The 23,260-nt window shown below is 45.0% G+C and overlaps 1 protein-coding gene across 4 annotated transcripts in view; it reads right to left on the reverse strand.

Moving 5' to 3' along the window:
* Positions 1 to 23,260, reverse strand: part of DAPK1 (death associated protein kinase 1) — a 99,894-nt gene that overhangs the window by 34,338 nt on the left and 42,296 nt on the right. For all 4 annotated transcript variants that reach the window (XM_075410897.1, XM_075410896.1, XM_009936440.2 and 1 more), the window contains 7 exons: positions 5,921 to 6,059; positions 3,893 to 4,022; positions 3,568 to 3,616; positions 3,397 to 3,423; positions 2,816 to 2,968; positions 2,624 to 2,669; positions 926 to 1,015 (listed from right to left, as the gene is read on the reverse strand). In XM_075410897.1, coding sequence (XP_075267012.1) covers positions 926 to 1,015; positions 2,624 to 2,669; positions 2,816 to 2,968; positions 3,397 to 3,423; positions 3,568 to 3,616; positions 3,893 to 4,022; positions 5,921 to 6,059 — 634 coding nt within the window. The remainder of the gene's footprint in view (positions 1 to 925; positions 1,016 to 2,623; positions 2,670 to 2,815; positions 2,969 to 3,396; positions 3,424 to 3,567; positions 3,617 to 3,892; positions 4,023 to 5,920; positions 6,060 to 23,260) is intronic.

Below are 23,260 nucleotides of genomic sequence, written 5' to 3' on the forward strand. Positions count from 1 at the left end.
CTGAATGTAAATTAGCTGACAGCATTCCTTTAAACACCATATTACAAAACAGTTCAAGGTATTCCTAGACCCACTATTTCCTTCTAGAGCAGCAGACTAGTACTAAAATTTTATAAATACCATCGATGTTCACCTAACACAGACACTAAACTGCAGCAAAAAAATCATACTGCATAGCTGGATATCCTGCACCTTTGGTCCATAGCTTAGCAAAATCATCCTATTTCTTGGCCTCTGTGACAAGGAAAAAAACTCCTTTTCTAATACTAGTGATCTCTGTTGTCTCATGTTTCATCTCTCCTCATGATAAACGGATTTCTCACACAACAGTAGTGCCCCAGCTTAGCATCAGTGTGAATTCCCTAATGCGCATGCATTAGGAGGAGGGATAACTGCCTTGATGAACGGCTCCTTGCACAGATCAATGCTTTCACCTAATACCTTGCCCCACTTCTGGAAAGACTAAGTGATGCCAACCTTCTAAACAGGTTGTCAGTCTCAGTCCAAAAATCCTTTTCAAAAAGAGACTGTTTTTTCCTTCATAGTCTGTTGCGTATTGGTGTAACTACTGGGATAATTAACTCTGTGAGGCCTGCTTAAGGGATGTTTGATCTACTGGGAATACTGTCACAAAAACCTGTACCTACACATGAGAAGTGCCTTTTCCCTGAAAACATTACCAAGACAGATGCTGACAGCATATAGCTAGATGCGTAAATCCAACAATCCACACACAAGCATCTGTATGTAGATCATTAACAAAGAAGTCTTCTTCCATACCACCATACCTAATTTATTCCAAATGTCAGAGGAATTGGTTTCTTCTTCCTTCTCCACTCTTAAAGCCACTGATGTTTCCCTGGAACAGGTAATGCTACTGCATTTGTATGTCACCAACATTCTGAAGATCTATTGAATGACTTACTTTCCATTTTCGTCGTGCTGCAAACTTTTTGAATTTCTCCATATTCACTGCAGATGCTTTTCTACTAAGTGCTTGCTGGGTGTCTTTAGGCTATGCGCAAAAGGAAAATACAGCCATTGTAAAATATCCCACAATCACAACCAGAACTTTCATAAAGTGCCTTCCAGTTTGTAAGACTCTGTCCTTCAGTGATGACTTCCACTTACATTATAATAATACTGTAACCATACTGTAACAATAAAGTAATTGTAAGCACATAATTTTAAAATCCATAGCCTAGAGGGGCAGGCAGATGTAATTTCTTGAGAAAATGCCGTAAAGGAAATCCAAACCTATGAATATTTCATGCAATACTAAAATTTATTCTTTCCTTTTAAATAAAAAAAGCCATCAGCCAACAGACCACTCAGCTTCATCCTTCACCTTCCTCTGTGACGGAGGCATTGGATATCCTCTCCTAGATAAATCTCCTCTTCTGGGAAGATTTCCTGGCTGATTTTAAATGCAGTCAAACTTTGTTCCAGTTTCAGTATACTCAGCTGGATGCTGCTGGGACCCAGAAAAATCACATCCCACCTACCTGTGCGGCAAGCTCTAAGGCTGCACCCTTTGAACTTTCTCATAAGCTACTACTAGGCACCAGTTACCAGCGCTTATCACACACAAAATTTTGCATTATATGATCCCATACCTGAAGTCATTTTTATGGAGAAATGCAGGTAAAGGTAGTGATGGGAAGGGGTAAAAGAGGATACGACCAGTGGCATGGGGGGAGAATGCCTGGAAAGATGAGATACAAAGGAACACAACAGGGTACAAAACAACACATCTTGTTGTAGGAGTACCTGAGAGAGAAACCTGGACAATGCTTGCTTCACCAGTTTACAAGATTCTTTCAACATGTTCCAACTGTTTAAGACTACCCCACCAAAGAGTCAGCAAAGCACAGTCAAATCTATAGTTTGGCAGATTGGTGTAGAAATGTCTGCCCTAGGATGCTGAACTGTGCACTGGAGTAGCGGTGCTACAGATATTATTCTGCTGTTTCTCTGGCAAGTGGAATGGGGTCAGATACCCACTGTACATCCCCAAGACCTGGGAAATCAATGGCATCAAAGAGGTCTACTACTCACAATCAGAATGTGATACAGAACTGAAAAAGTTAGGTGGCAGGTATTACTACACACATTAAGAAGACTGATAGGTCCTGTTTCCTCCCTCTCAACCTAACAGCATCACAAGGATCCAAACCAAACACTGTGGAACACTGAAAGGAAAAGTGGACCATCGCCCCACATCAACTGCTTTCTTTGGTCTAGAGAGGAAGAACAGAAGAGAGCTGATCCTTTTTTTCCCAATCTAAATAAGGAGATTAGAAGATAAAAAATGTGAGAGGAGATAGGACTGGATTCAGAGAATGTATCTTTGTCAATGCAGTTCTCCCTGAAGATTATCTTCTCTGTCTGAGCATGGTTTTAATCTCAATAGTGGGCTACGTCCTATTGCTAACTTACATATAGAGGATATGTTAATGAAGTTCACATTCTGCACATATTAGTTTTCACACAGACAGTTTTCCAAAACAGCCAGTTGTATTAAATTATTATGCAATATTCCTTCTTAAAGAATTCGAAAAAAGAAAGCATAAAATGAAGAATGATTAAAATCAGGACAACAGAGAATGAACTACATACTAACCTTGATCCAAGGATGCAGCAAACTATCTTGAATAGTCATTCTCTTCCTTTAACAGAATAAAAGACAGAACTTTTTCAGTTAGTAAAAAATACGTACTGCTATATGTTTATGAAACATATATATTTATATCATATAATTTGAAATACCAGAGACATAGGCTGCAACAATGAATACACAAGAGAAATAACTCACTTTGGATCTTTGACTAGAAGTCTTCGTATAAAATCTTTAGCCAGGGCACTGGTATTACTGAAGAACTCTTCTTCAAATTCATAATTCACAGCAGACACATTTGCTAACGTTTCCTGCTTGGTTTCTCCAAGAAATGGTGATGCACCACTTAGACTGCGAGAAAGACAGAACATTCCTCTCATTACATGTTATAAGATTGCTGCTTCAACCCTCTGAGACCAAGTAACATCAGAAATGTGAACATTTTTCTTTCCTGCTTTAAGACTGCGAACATACTTTCAGGAAGATGTGATCTAGCAGGGCAAATAACTCCACTACAATTTCAGAGAATATTGATTAACATAAAGCTGCTGTGGAAAATCACCTACAGACTTGAAGACAGCTTCCCATGCTATCTCAATGCTGATTAATGGCCATTCTTTAAATAATTATACTATTGCTTTTACAGTCATTCAACTTGAATCATGATGCGCAATCAAAATGTTTTAACTTGTATAGGCACCACCAAAACCCCATCAGAATAGAATCAGAATTAAAACCCCCAGCATTCACAAGAACCATCCATATATTTTGGTACTTACAGAATGTAAGTTATTACACCAATGCTCCTGGAGTGAAGGGGGGGGGGGGAAGAATGAGAGAGAGGGGAGAGAAACAGATGAAGGGAGAGAGAGGAGAGGAGAGAAAAAAAAAAGGTTAGAATCTAAGAATAATTGTGAGAGATTTATTTCAATTAAGATCCAATAACTTACCACATATCTGCTTCAAGACCAAGAGGCTCATAATTTACTATTTCAGGAGCTAAAGGAGAAAGCAAGAAGATCAGTACCTTGTCAAAGAAAGATCTATGTCACTCTGAGCCTATATATGTCAGAGATCATAAGTTAAGATGCCCACAGACAAAAACACCTTAACGCAAGTCTAAGTTGGAACTGAATGCTACAAAACTCTTCTTTAAATTTCAAAGTGTCATGAATTACACACAAATTACCTGTAACTCAGCAAAACCAAGCTAAGCCACATATACTGTTTCACAGACTGAGAAAGAATAGCTTGAAGAAACAACAGTTTTCTCACCAACAAACTCTGGTGTTCCGAAGATATTTTTGAATTCATTTCCAAAGTCGATTTTGTGCGCTAAACCAAAGTCGATAATCTTGATTCGAGGCTTTGGTACATTCCTGTCCAACAACATTATGTTTTCAGGCTTTGAGAAGGAGGAAGGGGAGAGAGAGAGAGTTTATACACAGGTACAAAATGTCTCACACATACCAGCGTTCTTCAGTACTGAACACTTCTCTTTACCTCCTTCAGCTTCTTGAATCGTGTCTTCAGTAGAAAAATCCCATCTTTTCCTATTATGAGCTAACATATGCTAAAATTAACTACAGTAAATTAGGATTTCATGTCGATGACAGAGTGCTGTGATTTCCACAGAGCCAGGATTTTACTTCTTGTAGATAAAACAATTGCAATTTTCATGTGGACTGACCCTAAGTGAAACACTCTATCTTCAGTAAAGACCACAGCCTCTGTGCTACGGTCTCTTGATCAGCGCAAGAAACAAAGTCCTATAAACTAGTATTTGGGCTTGATTAACATTACTTCCTGAAAGAGGTTTCTTTCACACTGCACAAGCAATCAGGTAGTTGTATCTTGCTGCCTTTGGATCTCCAGGAGAAACTTTAGGAGTGGTCCAGCTCCCAGATCTTCAGGCTCAACATTAAAAAAGGATTATGCACAGGTTCTCCCGTCTTTTCTAGCTATATTTTAAAATACAGACTTTGGATTATTTTACAACAAAGATTTGCAAAAACAGGACAAAGTTGGAAGATAAAATGTCAAGATTATTATCATCAAAGGAGCCTGCTTCTGCACTCCATCACTTTGAGTAGCACACAGAACCAGCTACTTTGTCTCCATATCCTGTCATGTCCATAAGGTGACATCCTCTGAAGAGTTCCTAGGGCAACATCCATTCTGCTCACATTGTTTAGGACTTCTGGAGTCACGAAGGACAGCTCTTCATCATCACCCTTCTTATACACCTCTTCTCCAGTTACAGAGGCTGAGATGTGCAAATGTGATTTTCTTCCTTCCCTTCCTACATTTCTATTGCATACTTTTATTGTTCTGCATACTTTCATTCTCGCTGTATACTTTAATTCACGTATTCTTGGTATCCAATGTAAGGATGTTTTGTTTTATTACAAGCACATTGGCAAAAATTTACATTTCATACCGTAAGAAATGTCTTAACAGATTCACAATTCTCTTCTCTTGCTGTCACACAAAGACCAAATATATTACTGTTGGTAATGAGGATGAGACTCGAAAAGGTATGCTTAGCCTCAAAAGCATTCCCTTCCCTACCTCATCCCCATAACACAGAATCCCTTTCAGAACTGCACTGCAACATAATAATTACGCCTCCTTTTCCTATTATAGTCATAGCTGCCGACTTCAGCAGACTTCAGGGAATGTTCACCTGCCTACCTCTGAAAAAAAACTTGAGGAAAACATTTTGAAATCGGAACATTAAAAAAGCAATAATTCAGTTTGGATACAAAAGCTCTCTTTTCATTACAAAAAGGATGCAGTTAACGCTTTTTCTAAAAACAAACAAAAAAGCCCCAAAAGCAAAAAAAGAAGTTATCTGCTTTTTCTGCTCCACAAGAATCTTTGTACTTACCTCTGTACTGTTTCAATTCAGTACCAATGAATAACATCCATGTGAACACAAAAAGTGTGTAACAGAAAAAAAAAAAGTTGAAAAAAGGCATCCTGTTCACAATGTTTCACCCAGATCCCACTCGCACTCCATAAAATCATAATCATAATTTTTATTTTAAGATTGCTTTCTAAGAGTGGTTTGATTTTGTTGGAAGCTGCCATTTTCCATGAATAATCTTACATTAAAAACAGATGGGAACTATTTACGGTTCAGTAATTTCTTTTAAAAGGCTGAGCTTTCCCCTGTCTACATCAGCTAGCAAAACAAAACTTCGGCCAGGATGTGCACGATGGCAGATTTGTGGCTGGTGTTACAAAGGACTTTAACAGATGGTGCTTACAGTTACCAAAATTTTTATCTGCTCAACGCACCTTAAGATCAAAGTGGGCAATCTGCAGAGAGTGGAGATACTGAACACCATTAAGTATCTGTTTGAGAAATTCTGTGGCTTCCTCCTCCGTGAGAGATTCTTTCTCAGCTAAGAAGTCGAAGAGCTCTCCACCTGCAACACTTGGAGAGCAGAAGCAGAGTTACTGACGAGCTTGCTTTAACCAACGGGTTCCTTAAAGTGTCCATAGCTATTCTCAGACCAGCCTTGAAAAGGATCCAGATGCTTTAAATGTTGTCAATACCAAAAAACAAGATGAAAATTATTTAATTCAATACCCAAAATACTAACTATCCCTCCTCCCCCTGAAAAGAATACAGTAAAAAGAGAGTTATTTTCAAACAAAAAAAGGTTTAAGAAAACAAACAAACATGGGTGGCTGTACTAAATTTAAATGAAGTAAAACCCACCTACTCTCTGTATGCACATTTAAAAGAATAAAATTAAATGTGAAGTAAGTATTCTCAAAACATACTAGTGTAATGGGATGTCTAGAAAATAAAATATGAATTGGCTCATACTACCAGTAAAACACCAGATTTCCACCCCTTCCACCGAAAACCACAAAATTTAAAGCTTACTTTGAAATAGTTACTGGTAGCTGTCCTACTATTCAGTTCCTAAACTCCTCAAAGCACTCAACTCTTTGAAAATATATGCTTTGAAATAGTGCATTACATTCAGCACATACGTGGTATTTGTACTGAGGTATTTGAACATTACCATACCTTTCCTACAAGCAAAAGCCACTACTGCCCTTAAGACTATTTCCAGCAAGTGTTTTAGCTGCACACACAGAAAGAAGAGACGTAAGAAGTGAGGATGGTACATAAGCACATCTAGACTTTCGTATTTGAGGGAGAGGAATAAACTGAAGATGGCCCTTTTCTCAGCTCAGTCAGCAGGCTGGTAGGAGTGATGATAACTGTCAACAGCAGAAGAGATACTGAAGTGACTAGCAAGCATGAACTACAACTATTCTTATGAAACAACCGATTTCTTTTCAGTTTAAGGACATACACTGAGATGACTGTCCACTGTGGCAAACTCTTTCTCCTGTTTACAAAAGCAGCATTATTACCTAGAAATGTCTTATGAGATTGCAATGATGGTCACATCACACCCTGTATTTTGATTTCTATTGGTATTAAAAAAAATTCAGAAAGTACGCCCTAACTTATGTTGCCTTTCTGTAGGGAAAAAAAATAATCTGTTCACAATTTAAAGTTCTGATTATGAAAAAAAAAAGGGATTAACATATAACAACAGCTAAAGCTTCTGGGCAAATTTCTGGAAATACATTTGACTTCTTTATAATGCCTACTTTTCAAGAGACTTAATCTGCATTAGCGTAATGCAAACTGCATGAAAAGTGTATTTTAATGAGTTCTTGGAGCTTTCACTGAGCTGCCTAGATGATAATGAGAGTATTGTTTTGGGTATTATTTGTGTTGTAGTATTTTCTTCCGTGAAAGCAATTATCAAAACCAAGTGTCATTAAATATAAGAATTATAGACTGGCTGGAAGAGAGGCTGTTTTAATAAATTTTTTCTTGTTGTTGTAGTGACATGAAATTCCTAAAAATTAAACACAGCTCATTATTTTACAGAGGCCGGTCAGAAACATCTTACAAACAGATACACATGCATAACCTCTCATTCTTTGCCTCTGGCTGGAAAAATAGTGAAAGGCAGGCTTTCAGGCTAAGGCCTGCACCTCTGCAGCACTTTGTGATGACAAACAGAAAACTGGACGGTGACACCACGCCGGCATTTCCCTTCGTTTCCTACTACTGGGCTAAGGGACTTGTTTCCACGTGTTTCCAAGGGGATGCTCACCGCAGCTGCCAGGAGGCTGCTGATCGGAGCACAGCCACGCCATGGGGAGCAACCGACTCGCCGCAGGCACCTCGCCAGCCGGGGCAGCGGCCGCAGCCCAGTCCAGCACCCTCAGGCACCCAGTGCTGCGAGGCACCGGGCTCGCCGTCACGCCGCCCCATGAGCCCGCTGAGCCAGACCCCCAGCTGAGCGAGAGGCTGGAAGACTGCACCGAATGGCCGGTTGTCTGGTCCGCTTCTCACTTGGAACAGTGAAAGCACCTGCTGATGCTCAGGGCGTTCCTCACCCGCCACAAATGCAACAGAAGTGCTCAGAGCACGCGTCTCCAGCAACGCCAGCTGGCCACATCGTGCTGCCCGCTCTGCAGTCTGAAACGGACTGTGACAGTGTCACACAGGTACAGGCATGTTTTACAGCTGTTACAGCTTGCTTTTATTCACATGGGCATTTTAAAGACATGCAGCCTCTGTGAAACTTACTACTCATCTAAGAACAGCAGCATTGATTATAACCTTTCCCTTTAGACCCAAAAGAAAGACTCAATTCCACAGGTTTACTTATTTTCGAGATACCTAACAAAGAAACCTAACTCTGTTTGAGTAAAATGGAAAGAGCCTCTTCATCTTCAGCTTCCTCTTAATCTGCAATCATTTTGTTTTGTGCAATTTCATATCCTCAAAGTTCAGACCACATGAAATTACAACTCTGATGTACATGCATTTTTATGCATCTCAAAGACATCACATCTGTGAATAGTTAATTGCACGAGATCACACACGGCTCTTCTCTAGCATTGCTGTGTACTGTCCCCTGTCTTTGCCACAAGGTAGTTGTAGTGGCATTTCTTTCACTATTATATCATAGGCTTTACAACAGCGTGAAATTTAAAAAAAAACAAAACTAAAAAATGTATTTCATAGGTAATGTACCTGGTGCTTGCAAATCTTGAAACTGAAGTCCAGAGAAGCTAACAGGCTTAATTTTTTTTTTAATATGGAAGTTAATCAGCAGAAGTGGTATGTTTTGCGAAAGTGTTGTGTGCTTCTTTTGATGCCTAAGTACTGTCACCCTACCTGACTTGCCGGCCCTTGCTTAAGGAGCGGGTGAGTGAGGAGGGTCTGCATATAATGCTTTCAAAGCTCGGCTCCGGAAGCAGCCGTACCTCTGGCCTGTGGGATTTCAGCATGCCCCTTCACGTTAGGCACCTCACCCTTAATGCCTAGGGCAAGATCCTATGTGGGTTCACCTCAGCAAATGGGCCATGGCAACTTCTCCTCTTGGTAACTCCTCAGCCACGTGCGGCGAGCTCAGTGCCCCAGGCTCTCCCCTCGGCCATTGCACAAGGCATGAGAGAAAGTGTTTTCTAGTGGAGATGAGATGACCCAGACGCTCAGAAAGCCCAGCATCTTGGAAGGGTCCCTCTGCTCACAGGGGCCCTTCCCATGCGTGAAGGGCATTGACCCACGTTCCCATGGGAGCACGCTAACGCACGCTGTGTTTCCTGCCTTCTTCCTCAAGCTCGTCAGAAGACTGCTTATTCCCTTACCTTCCTGCTGACTCTGACAGGTCTGATCCTAAGCTGTGCCACCACAGGTGTACAGAAAACCATGGTATCACTGCAAGGCAGTTACTTCAAGCAAGTCATAGAGGGTTAATACAGGTCCACACTCAACACACTTTCCAATTTTCACTTCCACGATTAATTCACTGGATTATAGTGCCTCCATGTCTACCAGCAGTCTGCTTTCACAAATTTCATAACCAGATAAGTTACCTAGAATTACTAGATGATCTTGACTGGACTTCCAGGTATCATAGATCAAGAAACGAATTAGAACACGGCAGTAAACACATGGGCTACGTGAGCTACTGCAGTCTTCACAAACCTAAAATGCTGTGGGTTCAAGTCTAGCCCTGTGCCTCAGGAGGATGACACAGCTCCACAGTAAATAAACACCATGCATTTTACCACCCCATGGTCACCTTCAGAGGTGGAGCCAGAAGCCAAGCAGAAAGCCCCACTCCACCAGTGTACCTGTGTACATCCCACCTCATGCACAGAGGCAGTCTCAATCTGCAGGGGCAGCCAACTCTATACATCAGCTCCTACACCTGATCTTTTTGAATGTCAGCTTCTCCCAAGAAGTTCCACCTCCATTACAATCCCCCAGACTTGTTTCTACATCAGCTTTGGGGCTCCTGGTGCACAAACACCCTGTTGAAATGTGGCTGAAGCCAGACCACTGCGTGGGTTTCCAGAGCCATGCAGACTCCCTCCCAGCCTGCCTCTAGGGCTCTGTGGAGGGGCCCACACAGCCAGCATCGAATGGACAGCTGCCAATCACCAGCTGGATCAAGAATGCTTCCTGAAGAGAGCAGAGGCAAGAGGTTTACCGAGCACCAGCATTCCCTCCCATAGAGCACTTTGGAGTACCTGTACCCAGCATCCTCTGGAAGCGCAGAGCTTCTCTCCTTTCCATTTCTCCATTTGCTGGTAGGAATTACCAGAGGGCTTTCTAAGCAGCTCAGCTGTGCTGTAATGCAATGCTGAACTCCAAAGTGCTGGCAAGTAACCGATGGGCAACCACCTATACCCCTTCAGATTAACAGAGGAACTTGATTATGGTCAAGTCACAGCCAAATTCCTTTAGGGCTGCAAAGCCTCTATGCCCACCTTCACATACCGTTTTCCTTTAAAGCATTAATTATTTAACGTTCCTGTACAAAACCTGCCTGTTTACCTTTAAACTAAGTAACAATTTTGCAGTCATAATAGGTTGTTCAAATCTTTTGCTCAATAAAACAAGAATTTGTGATTGATGGAGGTCACAGTTTAATTCTAAAGGTTGTATTACTGACCATGTTATAAGACAGAAAACCAAAAGGGCTAAGTAAATATATTTTCACTGTTATAACATTACTACATTTTATCTTGTTTCTGAGCAGCTGAGCACATGTCTTTAGTACTATTTTGTATAAACATTTTCACTAAGAGCAAAGCTGGTGTGTATTTCTTCCCTGATATTTCTACATAGAAGTGCTAGCTCTCCCAAACTAATGCAAGTGAAATGAAGCTTGGGGTCAACTGCATTCTTTCTCATAAAATGCAATAGTGGTAAAAGCATTTCCCAGCCTTCCTGAAGGAAGGCTGACAGATGCGTTTGCAACTGACATCTCCTCCCGGGAAAGAAAATACATCACACCTGTGGAGAAAGGATTTCCAAATAGTGCTTCTGCAAGTTGCAATGCTTTCTTAACTATGAAACCGAACCGATCACAAGATCTCAGAGGAAGTCATTACGGGAACTTAGAACTAATTAACCTTCAAAGTCAGTGTGGTCTCCTCGTAATGACTCAGTCACACGCCAGTTTGATCACATTGCTCATATTGCAGATAATTAATGATTATCTAAGGATTTCTGAGGAAGTTAAAAAAATCACAAACAAACCCCAAAACCTATGCTTAAACCTCAAAAAAGTCTGAACAAACTTAACCTAGTCAGTTGAATCTTATGAGGTTTAATTTACCTTGTTTAGATTTCAAAACAACATAAACTAGTAAAGTTAAAGAATTCCAGAACCAATTTACTCCCTTTTTTCAAAGCAAATTCCATTTGATAAATTACCTGTAATCCTCTCTAATCCAAAAATGTCTTCTGTCAACTTGCAGAAGAAATGTTTTCCCTAAGGATTCTGTGGTCGTATTTCTCTTGTATGACTCCTTGCATTATTTCAAAACAGAATTTGTCAGCCCAAGACTAGACTGAAATATTGCTACTTCTGTTATCTTTCAGAGTAAGGGGCATTATATCCACTTAATTTCACAGACTTTACGAATAGTGCAGTCACCAGTCCACTCCTCAGAAGTACAAAGTACCAAACATTTCGCAAGAGCAGAACAGGACTGCTAGCTCGTTTTGTTATCTACCTGCTGAACAACACTGTACTTAGCTTTTTATCTAGCTACTAGCAAAACCAAGGCATGTTGCTGCATCCCTATGCCTTGTCACTTTAATTTGTCCATCCTCTATCAGAGACACCAACTGTCATGAAATCCTCTCTTTAGTGTGCCCAAATTCTTCAATTATGTTGAACAAGAAGCATTGGCTTCAGCACGGCCAGCCACAACACAGGCACCAAAACCTTGACTAAGATTTAAGCAGTTGTCCTGGTTTTGGTTAAAACAGAACCAACTCTTTTTTAGTGAATCTTTCTTTCAGCTAAGTTCTTCGAAGTACCTGCATTTTTCTGAAGCTTGCTGCATATTTTACAGACACTGTCTGCTCCAAAGCTGGTAATGCCTAATGTTTACAGTTACACTGAGCTAATGGTAGGAATGGAATGCAGGAAAAGGCCTGTGTTTATAATTAACACTATAGCAGCCAAGGTCACCGACAGCTCTCTTGGGTCCTGCAAGTGAGGAGTCGTAAAGCGTCTTTCTTGCAGGGAGGGGTGGACAGGACAGGTGACCCGACATTGACCAGCGAGGCGTTCCATGCCATGCACGTCATACCCAGTTTAAAGCTGGGGGATCATGAGGGTGTCACTCTCTTCATCGAAGGCCAGCTTCTGAAGAGGACTCTGCTCATTCTCCTGCCTGTGACCCTGATCCTGATTCCAGTCTGTGCATCCCTGAGTCCAGTTCCTGCCTGCTGCCGAGGCCAGTCTGGGACTGCCTGGTGCTGCCCGGCAGCTGCTGGCGGAATGCCAGTGCCTGGCACCCACCTCCGGGAAACTCAGTATCGGTTGTGTACATTTTGCCTTATTTCTCATAAATAAATTTTTATTAGTAAAACTTTTTATATTCAATTTATAAGTCTCTCCCTTTTCCTCCTTTTTCCTTCCTCTGGTGGGAGGGTGGGGGTTAACAGAGAGCATCTGCCACTCAGTTTACTGACGCCCTGCTTTAACTCATGACAGCAGTGAAATCCCACTACAAGGGAGACCTGAACACTCCTGTGAATCTTTCCTGCAACCAAACACAGCTGGTATCGAGGCTTCCATCATTGAAGTTCCCTAAGTGCCCAGAGTCTGGATAACGGACACGGTTACCGACACTTCGGCCCAGCGCAGTGCCTTCGTAATTTGCTCCCACCTCAGACATTCAAATTTAATGTCTGAAGAGCATTCAGGTTCAACATGCAAGAACGCCATACATTTTGCTCAGGGACTGCAGAGCCCAGCAGCCAAGTGCTCTCCCTTCCAAGATGGGCTTGGCGTGTTGCAGAGTCACACTGGCTCCAGATCCTTTCTTTTCAGCCCTGTCAAACCTTCATTCTTACCAGTCTATAAGTCCTCTGCACATCTACCTGTGGGCCTACAATTCAGGATTCTTACAACTTACAGGTAAAATCAACAAACACCTCTGAACTATTTCTATCAAAAGACAACTAAAAAGTAAAGGAACTTTGTGCAGACTTTGAACTTCTCTGGAAGCCAAGCTATTCTAAACGTAACAAGTTAAATTAACTCTCCATTACAATAAAAGGGGAATTTAAAGAGTTCATTGTTATTTGCTCTTACACACTCTTCAATGAGCAACCCACGACATCATCAGAATTTTTACACATGGATCTATCATCCTCTCCTTCCTCTGTTCTGTTTTGGTTAACACCATGAAGGTACCAGTAAGGCGGCAACTCTTTCTGAGACAATGGGATGCACAGGACTAAACTTTAAAGAAAGTATACAGAAACTAACTTTAAAAAAAAGCATAAACACTAGTGAATAAGGCACAGTGACTTGTAAGTTAACGTCATTCCTCTCTTTCTGAGCTAAGACTTTCAAAGCTTTCTTCTTCCCCTTTTCTGAATTTTAAAAACAGATCCATCACTCAGAACTACGCTACAAGAACTAACAGCCTTAAATTAGGATTTCTCATTCAGAAATGAAGGTATGTTTTTTTGCAGAGAAAAGTATGAATACTTAACTTCATCCATAGCTTCCCAGTGAAAAGAGCTAGTTATTGCTCTCAAGCTATTTTAAAAGGCTAGACTATCTGTTACTTTTGAGCATTCTTAAGGAACTACTACACAAATGTACTGGACTTATGTGGCAAGTTTTTGGTAGCTGGACGGGGCTATGGGGGTGGCTTCTGTGAGAAGCTGCCGGAAGCGTCCCCTGTGTCTGACAGAGCCAATGCCACCCAGCTCCAAGATGGACTTGCTGCTGGCCAAGGCCGAGTCCATCAATGACAGTAGTAGTGCCTCTGTGATAACGTATTTAAGAAGGGGGAAAAAAACTCTGAGCAACAACAGACGGAGAGAGGAGTGAGACAATGTGAGAGAAACAGCCCTGCAGACACCAGGGTGAGTGAAGAAGGAGGGGGAGGAGGTGCTCCAGGCGTCAGAAAAGAGATTCCCCTCCAGCCAGAGGAGACCATGGTGAGGCAGGCTGTCCCCCTGCAGTCCATGGAGGCCCACAGTGGAGCAGATCTCCACCTTCAGCCTGTGCAGGACTCCACGCTGGAGCAGGTGGATGCCTGAAGGAGGCTGTGACCCCATGGGGAGCCCAAGCTGGAGCAGGCTCCTTGCAGGACCTGCGGACCCATGGAGAGAGGAGCCCACACCGGAGCAGGTCTGCTGGCAGGGCTTGTGACCCCGTGGGTGACACATGCTGGAGCAGTCTGTTCCTGAAGTACTATACCCCGTGGCAGGGACCCACGCTGGGGCAGGTCATGAAGAGCTGCAGGCCGTGGGAAGGACTCACGTTGGAGAAGTTCATAGAGGACTGTCTTCCATGGGACGACTCCACGCTGGAGGAGGGGCAGAGTGTGAGGAGTCCTCCCCTGAGGAGGTAGGAGTGGCAGAGACAACGTGTGATGAACTGACTGCAATCCCCATTCCCTGTCCCCCAGCGGTGGTGGGTAGGTGTGTCTAAGATTCACTTTTATTCCTCGTTATGCTACTTTGATTTGATTGGTAACAAACTAAACTAACATTCCCCAAGTTGAGTCTGTTTTGCCCATGACAGTAACTGTTCAGTGATCTCTCCCTGTCCTTGTCTTGACCTACACACCTTTTGTTGTATTTTCTCTCCCCTATCCAGATGAGGAGCGGGGTGACAGAGGGGCTTTGGTGATCACCTGGCGTCCAGCCAGGGTCAACCCATCACAATAATTCAGGATAAGATTACTTATTCTTTGCAGTCACACCCAGAAATCATAACCAAGGCTCTACAAAGCACCACACACCTATTTTGTAGGTCTACAGTCTAAACGAAGACAAGTGGAAGGAAACACGAAATGGAACGAACAGAGATTATGCATCCAAGGTTACCAGCAGGCCAGCAAAAGGGCAACCAAGTAGGTGCAAAACGTGCTTGAGAAAAGAAAATAATTGTCACTGTGCAACAGAGGCATCTCGGTTTTCTAGTCTGTGAAGTCTGATAAAATGATGGCTTCAGCAGAGCTTACTGGTAATAGCTTAGTATTGCTAGCATAAAACAGAGACTAGGTGCTGTAGCTGGACAGAGAAACGTATTATAAAATTCTAATTTAATAATTTGTGTGATATGAGAATAAAGAACTATTACAGCTTTAATTTAGATGAGGAAGATACAGTGTCTTCCAGTTCATATGCAATGTGCATAGCATTCTTTGCAAGACGATGAAACAGTCCACAAAGTGGACATTTCAGAGGTTATCTGCAAATCAAGGAGACACTTGCCACTAAGTAAGACCCAGAAATATGAAAATATGCACAATTTTTCTAAATATACCAGAAGCGTGTAATAAAGTAAGGCTCTTTAAGGACATCTCCTGCTTGTGTGTGACTGCTGAATCTTTTCAGGAAGCATTTAATTTTTAAAAGGTTCAGAAATTAAACATTTTCTAAATTTCTCTTTGTAGGTCAGTTTCGTGACATAAGGTAGTTGAGACAAAAACCTCCAAACACCCATGTGGATAAAGCTTTTGATACCTAGCTCTGTTTCATATTCCGTGTTGTGAGGACCTTGCCACTGCAATAATTAATAAACTGCCCACACAATTCTGCATACAAATCGCCATTTTGAATACTCTGCTGGCTGACGTAGTATTTGCTGTGAGGGAATGAAGCGAAAACTTCTACAGTCAGTCACTCACCTTTGAGAAACAGCCAGCTGATAATTCAGAAAAATGTTTTGGAGGCTGCATGCAATACTGCAAACCTCTTGCTGAACTAGGACATAAAAATCAATAGTGAACAGCCAACAGATGCTGTTGCCCTGAGACCGTGCACATTAACATCTACTGGCAGCCATCAGAAGGGCATCCTCATCACTGCTCACATTATTACACCTGCTTACTAATACGAAATCACTCTTCCTTCTGGGTTTTTGTTTTGTTATGAGTTTCTCACACATAGCTGGAATGTTGATTTTTGGTCTCTCTCTAAATTCTAGAAAAATTAAGTTACACAAAATCCTGTCTGTATGTAGTATACTGTTTCATCTTGTAGACATAAGCGAACACAAGTCCCAAGAAAAATGCGATGTTCTAATCAAAAGGGAAAATGGTCACTTAGGATGGATTCTGAGGACAGGGAAACAGGTTATTTAATGAGCTTTTGGCTTTATTTCTGTTTGAGATTGTTCTGCAAGAACAGAGAACATTGGGGGAGTAGGTCCCCAGGCAAAATGTGAATATTGGAAAATTAGAAGAAGGGGATTATGTACTTAGGTGTCTAAGCATACGACTAAAACAACAATCTTTTGCCTTTTCAATAGCTTCACATACTATCACAGTGATTTTGAGAATTACAAAACTTTACAGTAATTAGCATATTCATTTTACAAAGGGATCGCTAACATGTGATCTTTTCCTCTTCAACTCTGTAACTAAGTAAATGCGTTACCTTTGTGATACCCCAAACAGCAGTTCTCTGACTTGAAAGACTGTCCTGGGTTTGGCCAGGACAGGGTTAATTTTCACCGGACTCCAGGAAGGGGCACAGCCGGCGGGTGGGGGCTGACCCCACCTGGCCAAACAGAGCCCGGTATTCCATACCATGTGACGTCACGCTGGGTTCCGGTGGGGGGGGCAGCGCAGGGAAAAGGGACTCGCGGCTTGGGGGGACGCGGCGCCGGTGCTGTCTGGGTCCTGCGGTTCGTTGTTGTGTTTTCTCCTTATTTGTATCGTTGTTGTTCCTGTTTCCCTCTGTTTGCTGTTTCTGTTAAACTGCCCTTATCCCGACCCACCAGTTTCTGCCTGTTTTCTTTCCATTCTCCTCCGCACGCCGGCGGGGGGAGGGGCGGCCTCGTGGCGCTTTTGTTGCCGGCGGCAGCCGAAACCAAAACATTAAATTGGCGCCCAAGTGTGGGGCAGGGATAACGGCAGGGCTGAGCAGCCGGTGTTAAAACTGTTTTCTTAGTTTTTGTTAAATTTTGTTGTAGGCATTTTTTTTTTTTATGTGTTACTGAAATAGTCGCCCGTAAAAATGTTTCTGTCTTTGATCAGATGGCTGTGGTTTTTGAATCCGTACTTGCTGTACTTGTTCCCTGTGGTGCTATTCATCGTCACGGGGAAAAGGATCAGGATTATGATTTTACTGTACTGTACGATATCGACTTATGACATGATAACGTCAATGTACATGAAATTAGGCTTGTATTTGCATGCGGCACTGCGGTCATTTCCGTACCTCGGACCTTATGTCTTAGAATTTGTTAATAATCAAACTCAGTCTGTGGGGAAAACCGAAGGGGATACCTTCCCCCACTCTTTCGCCCCCCCTCTCTCCCTCAGGCTGGTCCTAACGGCTTTTGAGAATTTCGAGTACCCGTGGGAGGCTCAGGGCAGCACTCTCCTTTTGTTCTGCCTCCTGAACGGGTTCTGGGTTTTGTTTAGGGTTAGGCAAGTCGTTAAGAACATCCTGCAGAGACCTGCCCCGGGGCCGGATAGCTGTGAGTGGCTGGGTGTGTGGGACAGCATGGGCAGGTGTCTAGAGCAGTGGGCACCTGCGGTGTGTTTTAAACTCACCCGTGAACAAATACAGAATCCAGACAATCTGGTAAAATATCTGAAAAATTGTGCTGCCACCCTGGGAACTCCAGAGAGACACAGATCACCACAATGTGCTGGGGTCTGGCCAATGCCTACCGAGCCTTGTTCAACCTGATTCAGTGCCCTAAAGGGGAAAGGGGGGGAAGCGAAGCGGCAGGCGCTGCAACTGGCGCTGCCCCCCCAGCCGGCCCTGCAGCCCCTCCAGCCCAGCAGGCAGTCACAGCCCCCCAGACTGGCACCGCCACTGCCACAGCTGCAGGGTCTGCCTCGGTTTCCCTGGCAGGCACAGCAGCTGCTCCAGCCCCAGCTCCAGCTGCAGGCATCACGGCTGAGCCCAATGACCAACCTGTGCCGGTAGCAGTCGCCCCTGTAAAACTAAAGACGCAAAGAGAGCAGATCGCTCCGGGAGGGATGACCATGAGCCAGGGTCATCGCGGGAGATACAGACAGAGATCATCACCCGGTCCCTGTCCCTGAGTGAGCTGCGAGACATGCGGAAAGATTTCAGCCGCCACCCAGGAGAGCACGTTGCCACCTGGCTGCTGCAGTGCTGGGATAACGGGGCCAGCAGCTTGGAGTTAGAGGGCAAGGAAGCTAAGCAGCTGGGATCTCTGGCCAGGGACGGGGGCATTGACAAGGCCATTGGGAAAAAGGAACAAGTCCTCAGCCTCTGGAGGAGACTTCTCTCAGGGGTGAGGGAGAGGTACCCCTTCAGTGACGATTTTGTATGCTATCCTGGCAAGTGGACCAATATGGAAAAGGGTATTCAGTACCTGAGGGAATTAGCTGTGCGGGAGCTGGTTTATAATGAACCAGACGATGACCAGTTACCCACAGACCCAGATGAACTCCAGTGCACAACATCTATGTGGAGGAAGTTTGTGCGGAGCGCACCCTCCTCATATGCCAACTCACTGGCAGTTGTAAACTGGAAGGGTAAGGAGGCACCAACAGTGGATGAGGTGGCTGTCAGACTCCGCCAATATGAGGAAAGTCTCTCTTCCTCCCTTGTCTCAGCTGTGGAGAAACTGGCCCGGGAGGTGTGGCAAATCAAAGAGAACATGTCCTACTCCCCACCTGTGCGGGCCCGCATCTCAGCTATTAGGGGCAAGTGTTTCTCTGCTCAGGAGAGGGAATACAGAGGCTATACACCCCGGGGCACCCTGTGGTTTTACCTGCGTGACCACGGAGAGGACATGAGGAAGTGGGATGGAAAACCCACCTCAAGTCTAGAGGCACGAGTGCGTGAGCTGCGAGGTAAAACAATCACAAAAGGGGATTCTGTTAGGAAAAATGCTGCTCCAGTTTCCAGAAGCCAGCTCTCCAGACCAGGTAGACAGTTTGACCTTGATTCTGATCCTCTGGAGGGGACCTCCAAGTCATTCTTACAGCAGGTGAGCAGCAAATTTTCTGACCAGGATTAGAGGGGCCCTGCCTCCAGCCAGGTGGAGGAAAGGGACAACTGTGTTTATTGGATGATGTGGATTCGGTGGCCTGGCACGTCAGATCCACAAGAGTATCAAGCTCTAGTGGACACTGGTGCACAGTGTACTTTAATGCCATCAGAGTTCGAAGGGTCAGAGTCCATTTGCATTTCGGGAGTGACAGGGGGGTCCCAAGAGCTGAGTGTGCTGGAGGCTGAAGTGAGCCTCACTGGGCAGGAGTGGCAGAAGCACCCCATTGTAACTGGTCCCGAGGCTCCGTGCATCCTTGGGATAGACTATCTTAGGAGAGGCTATTTCAAGGACCCAAAGGGGTATCGGTGGGCTTTTGGCATAGCTGCTGTGGAGACGGAAGAAACTAAACAGCTGTCCATTTTGCCTGGTCTCTCAGAGGATCCTTCCGTTGTGGGGTTGCTGAGGGTTGAAGAACAACAGGTGCCAATCGCGACCACAACGGTGCACCGGCAACAGTATCGTACCAACCGAGACTCCCTTCTCCCCATTCATCAGCTGATCCACCAGCTGGAGAGTCAAGGAGTGATCAGCAAAACTCGCTCACCCTTTAATAGTCCCATATGGCCAGTGAGAAAATCTACTGGAGAGTGGAGACTGACAATAGACTACTGTGGCCTGAATGAAGTCACACCACAGCTGAGTGCTGCCGTGCCAGACATGCTAGAACTTCAGTATCAGCTGGAGTCAAAGGCAGCCAAGTGGTATGCTACAATTGACATGGCTAATGCATTCTTCTCCATCCCTTTGGAAGCAGAGTGCAGGCCACAGTTTGCTTTCACCTGGAGGGGCATCCAGTACACCTGGAATCGACTGCCCCAGGGGTGGAAACACAGTCCCACCATTTGCCATGGACTAATCCAGACTGCACTGGAAAAGGGTGAAGCCCCAGAACATCTGCAGTACATCGATGACATCATTATACGGGGCGACACAGCAGAGGAGGTTTTTGAGAAAGGGGAGAAAATAGCTCAGGTCCTTCTGAAAGCCGGTTTCGCCATTAAGCGAAGTAAAGTCAAGGGACCTGCACAAGAGATCCAGTTTTTGGGAATAAAATGGCAGGATGGGCGCCGTCAAATCCCGATGGATGTCATCAACAAAATAGCAGCTATGTCTCCACCAACCAGCAAAAAGGAAGCACAGGCCTTCCTGGGTGTTGTGGGTTTTTGGAGGATGCACATCCCAAATTGCAGCCAGATTGTGAGTCCTCTGTACCATGTGACCCGGAAGAAGAATGATTTTGAATGGGGCCCTGAGCAACGACAGGCATTTGAACAGATTAAACGGGAGATAGTTCATGCCGTAGCCCTTGGTCCAGTCCGGTCAGGGCAAGATGTTAAAAACGTGCTCTACACCGCAGCCGGGGAGAATGGCCCAACCTGGAGTCTCTGGCAGAAAGCACCAGGGGGGACTCGAGGTCGACCCCTGGGGTTCTGGAGCCGGGGATACAAAGCATCCGAGGCCCGCTATACTCCCACTGAAAAAGAGATTCTGGCAGCGTATGAAGGCGTTCGAGCTGCTTCAGAAGTGGTCGGCACTGAAGCACAGCTCCTCCTAGCTCCACGATTGCCGGTCCTGGGCTGGATGTTCAAAGAGAGGGTCCCCTCTACGCATCATGCCACCAATGCTACGTGGAGTAAGTGGGTCGCTCTGATCACCCAGCGCGCCCGAATGGGAAACCCCAGTCGCCCAGGAATTCTGGAGGTAATCATGGACTGGCCAGAAGGCAAAGATTTTGGAGCATCACCAGAGGAGGAGGTGACACGTGCTGAAGAGGCCCCACTGTATAACCAGCTGCCAGAAGATAAGAAACAGTATGCCCTGTTCACAGATGGGTCCTGTCGCATTGTGGGGAAGCAGCGGAGGTGGAAGGCTGCTGTATGGAGCCCTACACGACAAGTCGCGGAAACTGCCGAGGGAGAAGGTGAGTCCAGCCAGTTTGCAGAGGTGAAAGCCATCCAGCTGGCTTTAGACATTGCCAGTCGAGAGAAGTGGCCAGTGCTCTATCTTTACACCGACTCTTGGATGGTGGCCAGTGCCTTGTGGGGGTGGCTGCAGCAATGGAAGAAGAACAACTGGCAGCGCAGAGGCAAACCTATCTGGGCTGCCCCATTTGGCAAGATATTGCTGCCCAGCTGGAGCAGTTGGTTGTAAAAGTCCGTCACGTGGATGCCCACGTCCCTAACAGTCGGGCCACTGAAGAACATCAAAACAACCACCAGGTAGATCTGGCTGCTAAGATTGAAGTGGCTCAGGTGGATCTGGACTGGCAACATAAGGGTGAACTGTTTATAGCTCGGTGGGCCCATGACACCTCGGGCCACCAAGGAAGAGATGCGACATACAGATGGGCTCGTGACCGAGGGGTGGACTTGACCATGGACACTATTGCACAGGTTATCCATGAATGTGAGACATGCGCTGCAATCAAGCAAGCCAAGTGGGTAAAGCCTCAGTGGTATGGAGGACGATGGCTAAAATATAAATACGGGGAGGCTTGGCAGATTGACTACATCACACTGCCACAAACCCGCCAAGGCAAGCGCTATGTGCTCACAATGGTGGAGGCCACCACTGGATGGCTGGAAACCTACCCTGTGCCCCATGCCACCGCCCGGAATACCATCCTGGGCCTGGAAAAACAAGTCCTGTGGCGACATGGCACTCCCGAAAGAATTGAGTCGGACAACGGGACTCACTTTCGCAACAGCCTCGTAGACACCTGGGCCAAAGAACACGGTATCGAGTGGGTGTATCATATCCCCTACCATGCACCAGCCTCGGGAAAGATCGAACGTTACAATGGGCTGCTAAAAACCACTTTGAGGGCAATGGGGGGTGGGACTTTCAAAAATTGGGATACCCATTTAGCAAAGGCCACCTGGTTGGTTAACACCAGAGGGTCCACCAACCGGGCTGGTCCTGCCCAGTCAAAACCTCAGGATAAAGTCCCTGTAGTGCACATGCGGAACATGTTAGGGAAGACAGTTTGGGTTAGTCCTGCCTCGGGCAAAGGCAAGCCCGTCCAGGGGATTGCTTTTGCTCAAGGACCTGGGTGTACCTGGTGGGTAATGCGGAAGGATGGGGAAGTCCGATGTGTACCTCATGGGGATTTAATTTTGGGTGAGAATAGTCCATAAATAAATTGTATAAAGTTAATTGTTAAATAACCCTGTCACTGTCTGTTATCACTGTTATAATTGTTATGTGTTGTACCAGTAGTATCGTAGTAAGAATCATCCAGATTAAAGAAGGATGGACTTTTTCAATGAAAACCTAGCAGAGCACAGCGATGATGGAACTGGACCTGGTTTTCAACAACTGGCATCCAGCAACTTCATCAAGATCAACATCTCCTGCAGACTGTGGGCACGGGCCGCACCAGATACATCAGCTGTGAGCTCCGGATGCAGCAAGTGACCACCCACCACCACACATCACCTCCCCTGCCACGGAAGACCATTACGACAGATGGAGCCTGAAGTCATGGATTAAATGAACTCAACGGACACTTTAGAGTGATGATCCATAGACTAAGGGAATGATATCTGGAGACAGGAGAAGTGGTGGTGATCAACTGGACAATGGGGGACCTGTGCATGACGTAGATGGTATGGAATAAGGGGTGGATAATGTCCTGGGTTTGGCCAGGACAGGGTTAATTTTCACCGGACTCCAGGAAGGGGCACAGCCGGCGGGTGGGGGCTGACCCCACCTGGCCAAACAGAGCCCGGTATTCCATACCCTGTGCCGTCACGCTGGGTTCCGGTGGGGGGGGCAGTGCAGCGGAAGGGACTCGCGGCTTGGGGGGACGCGACGCCGGTGCTGTCTGGGTCCTGCGGTTCGTTGTTGTGTTTTCTCCTTATTTGTATCGTTGTTGTTCCTGTTTTCCCTCTGTTTGCTGTTCTGTTAAACTGCCCTTATCCCGACCCACCAGTTTCTGCCTCTTTCTTTCCATTCTCCTCCGCACGTCGGCGGGGGGAAGGGCGGCCGCGTGGTGCTTTTGTTGCCGGCGGCAGCCGAAACCAAAACAAAGACTCACATAGCA

The sequence above is a fragment of the Opisthocomus hoazin genome, chromosome Z (genome assembly GCF_030867145.1).
Source record: "Opisthocomus hoazin isolate bOpiHoa1 chromosome Z, bOpiHoa1.hap1, whole genome shotgun sequence".
NCBI classification, from domain to species: Eukaryota; Metazoa; Chordata; class Aves; order Opisthocomiformes; family Opisthocomidae; genus Opisthocomus; species Opisthocomus hoazin.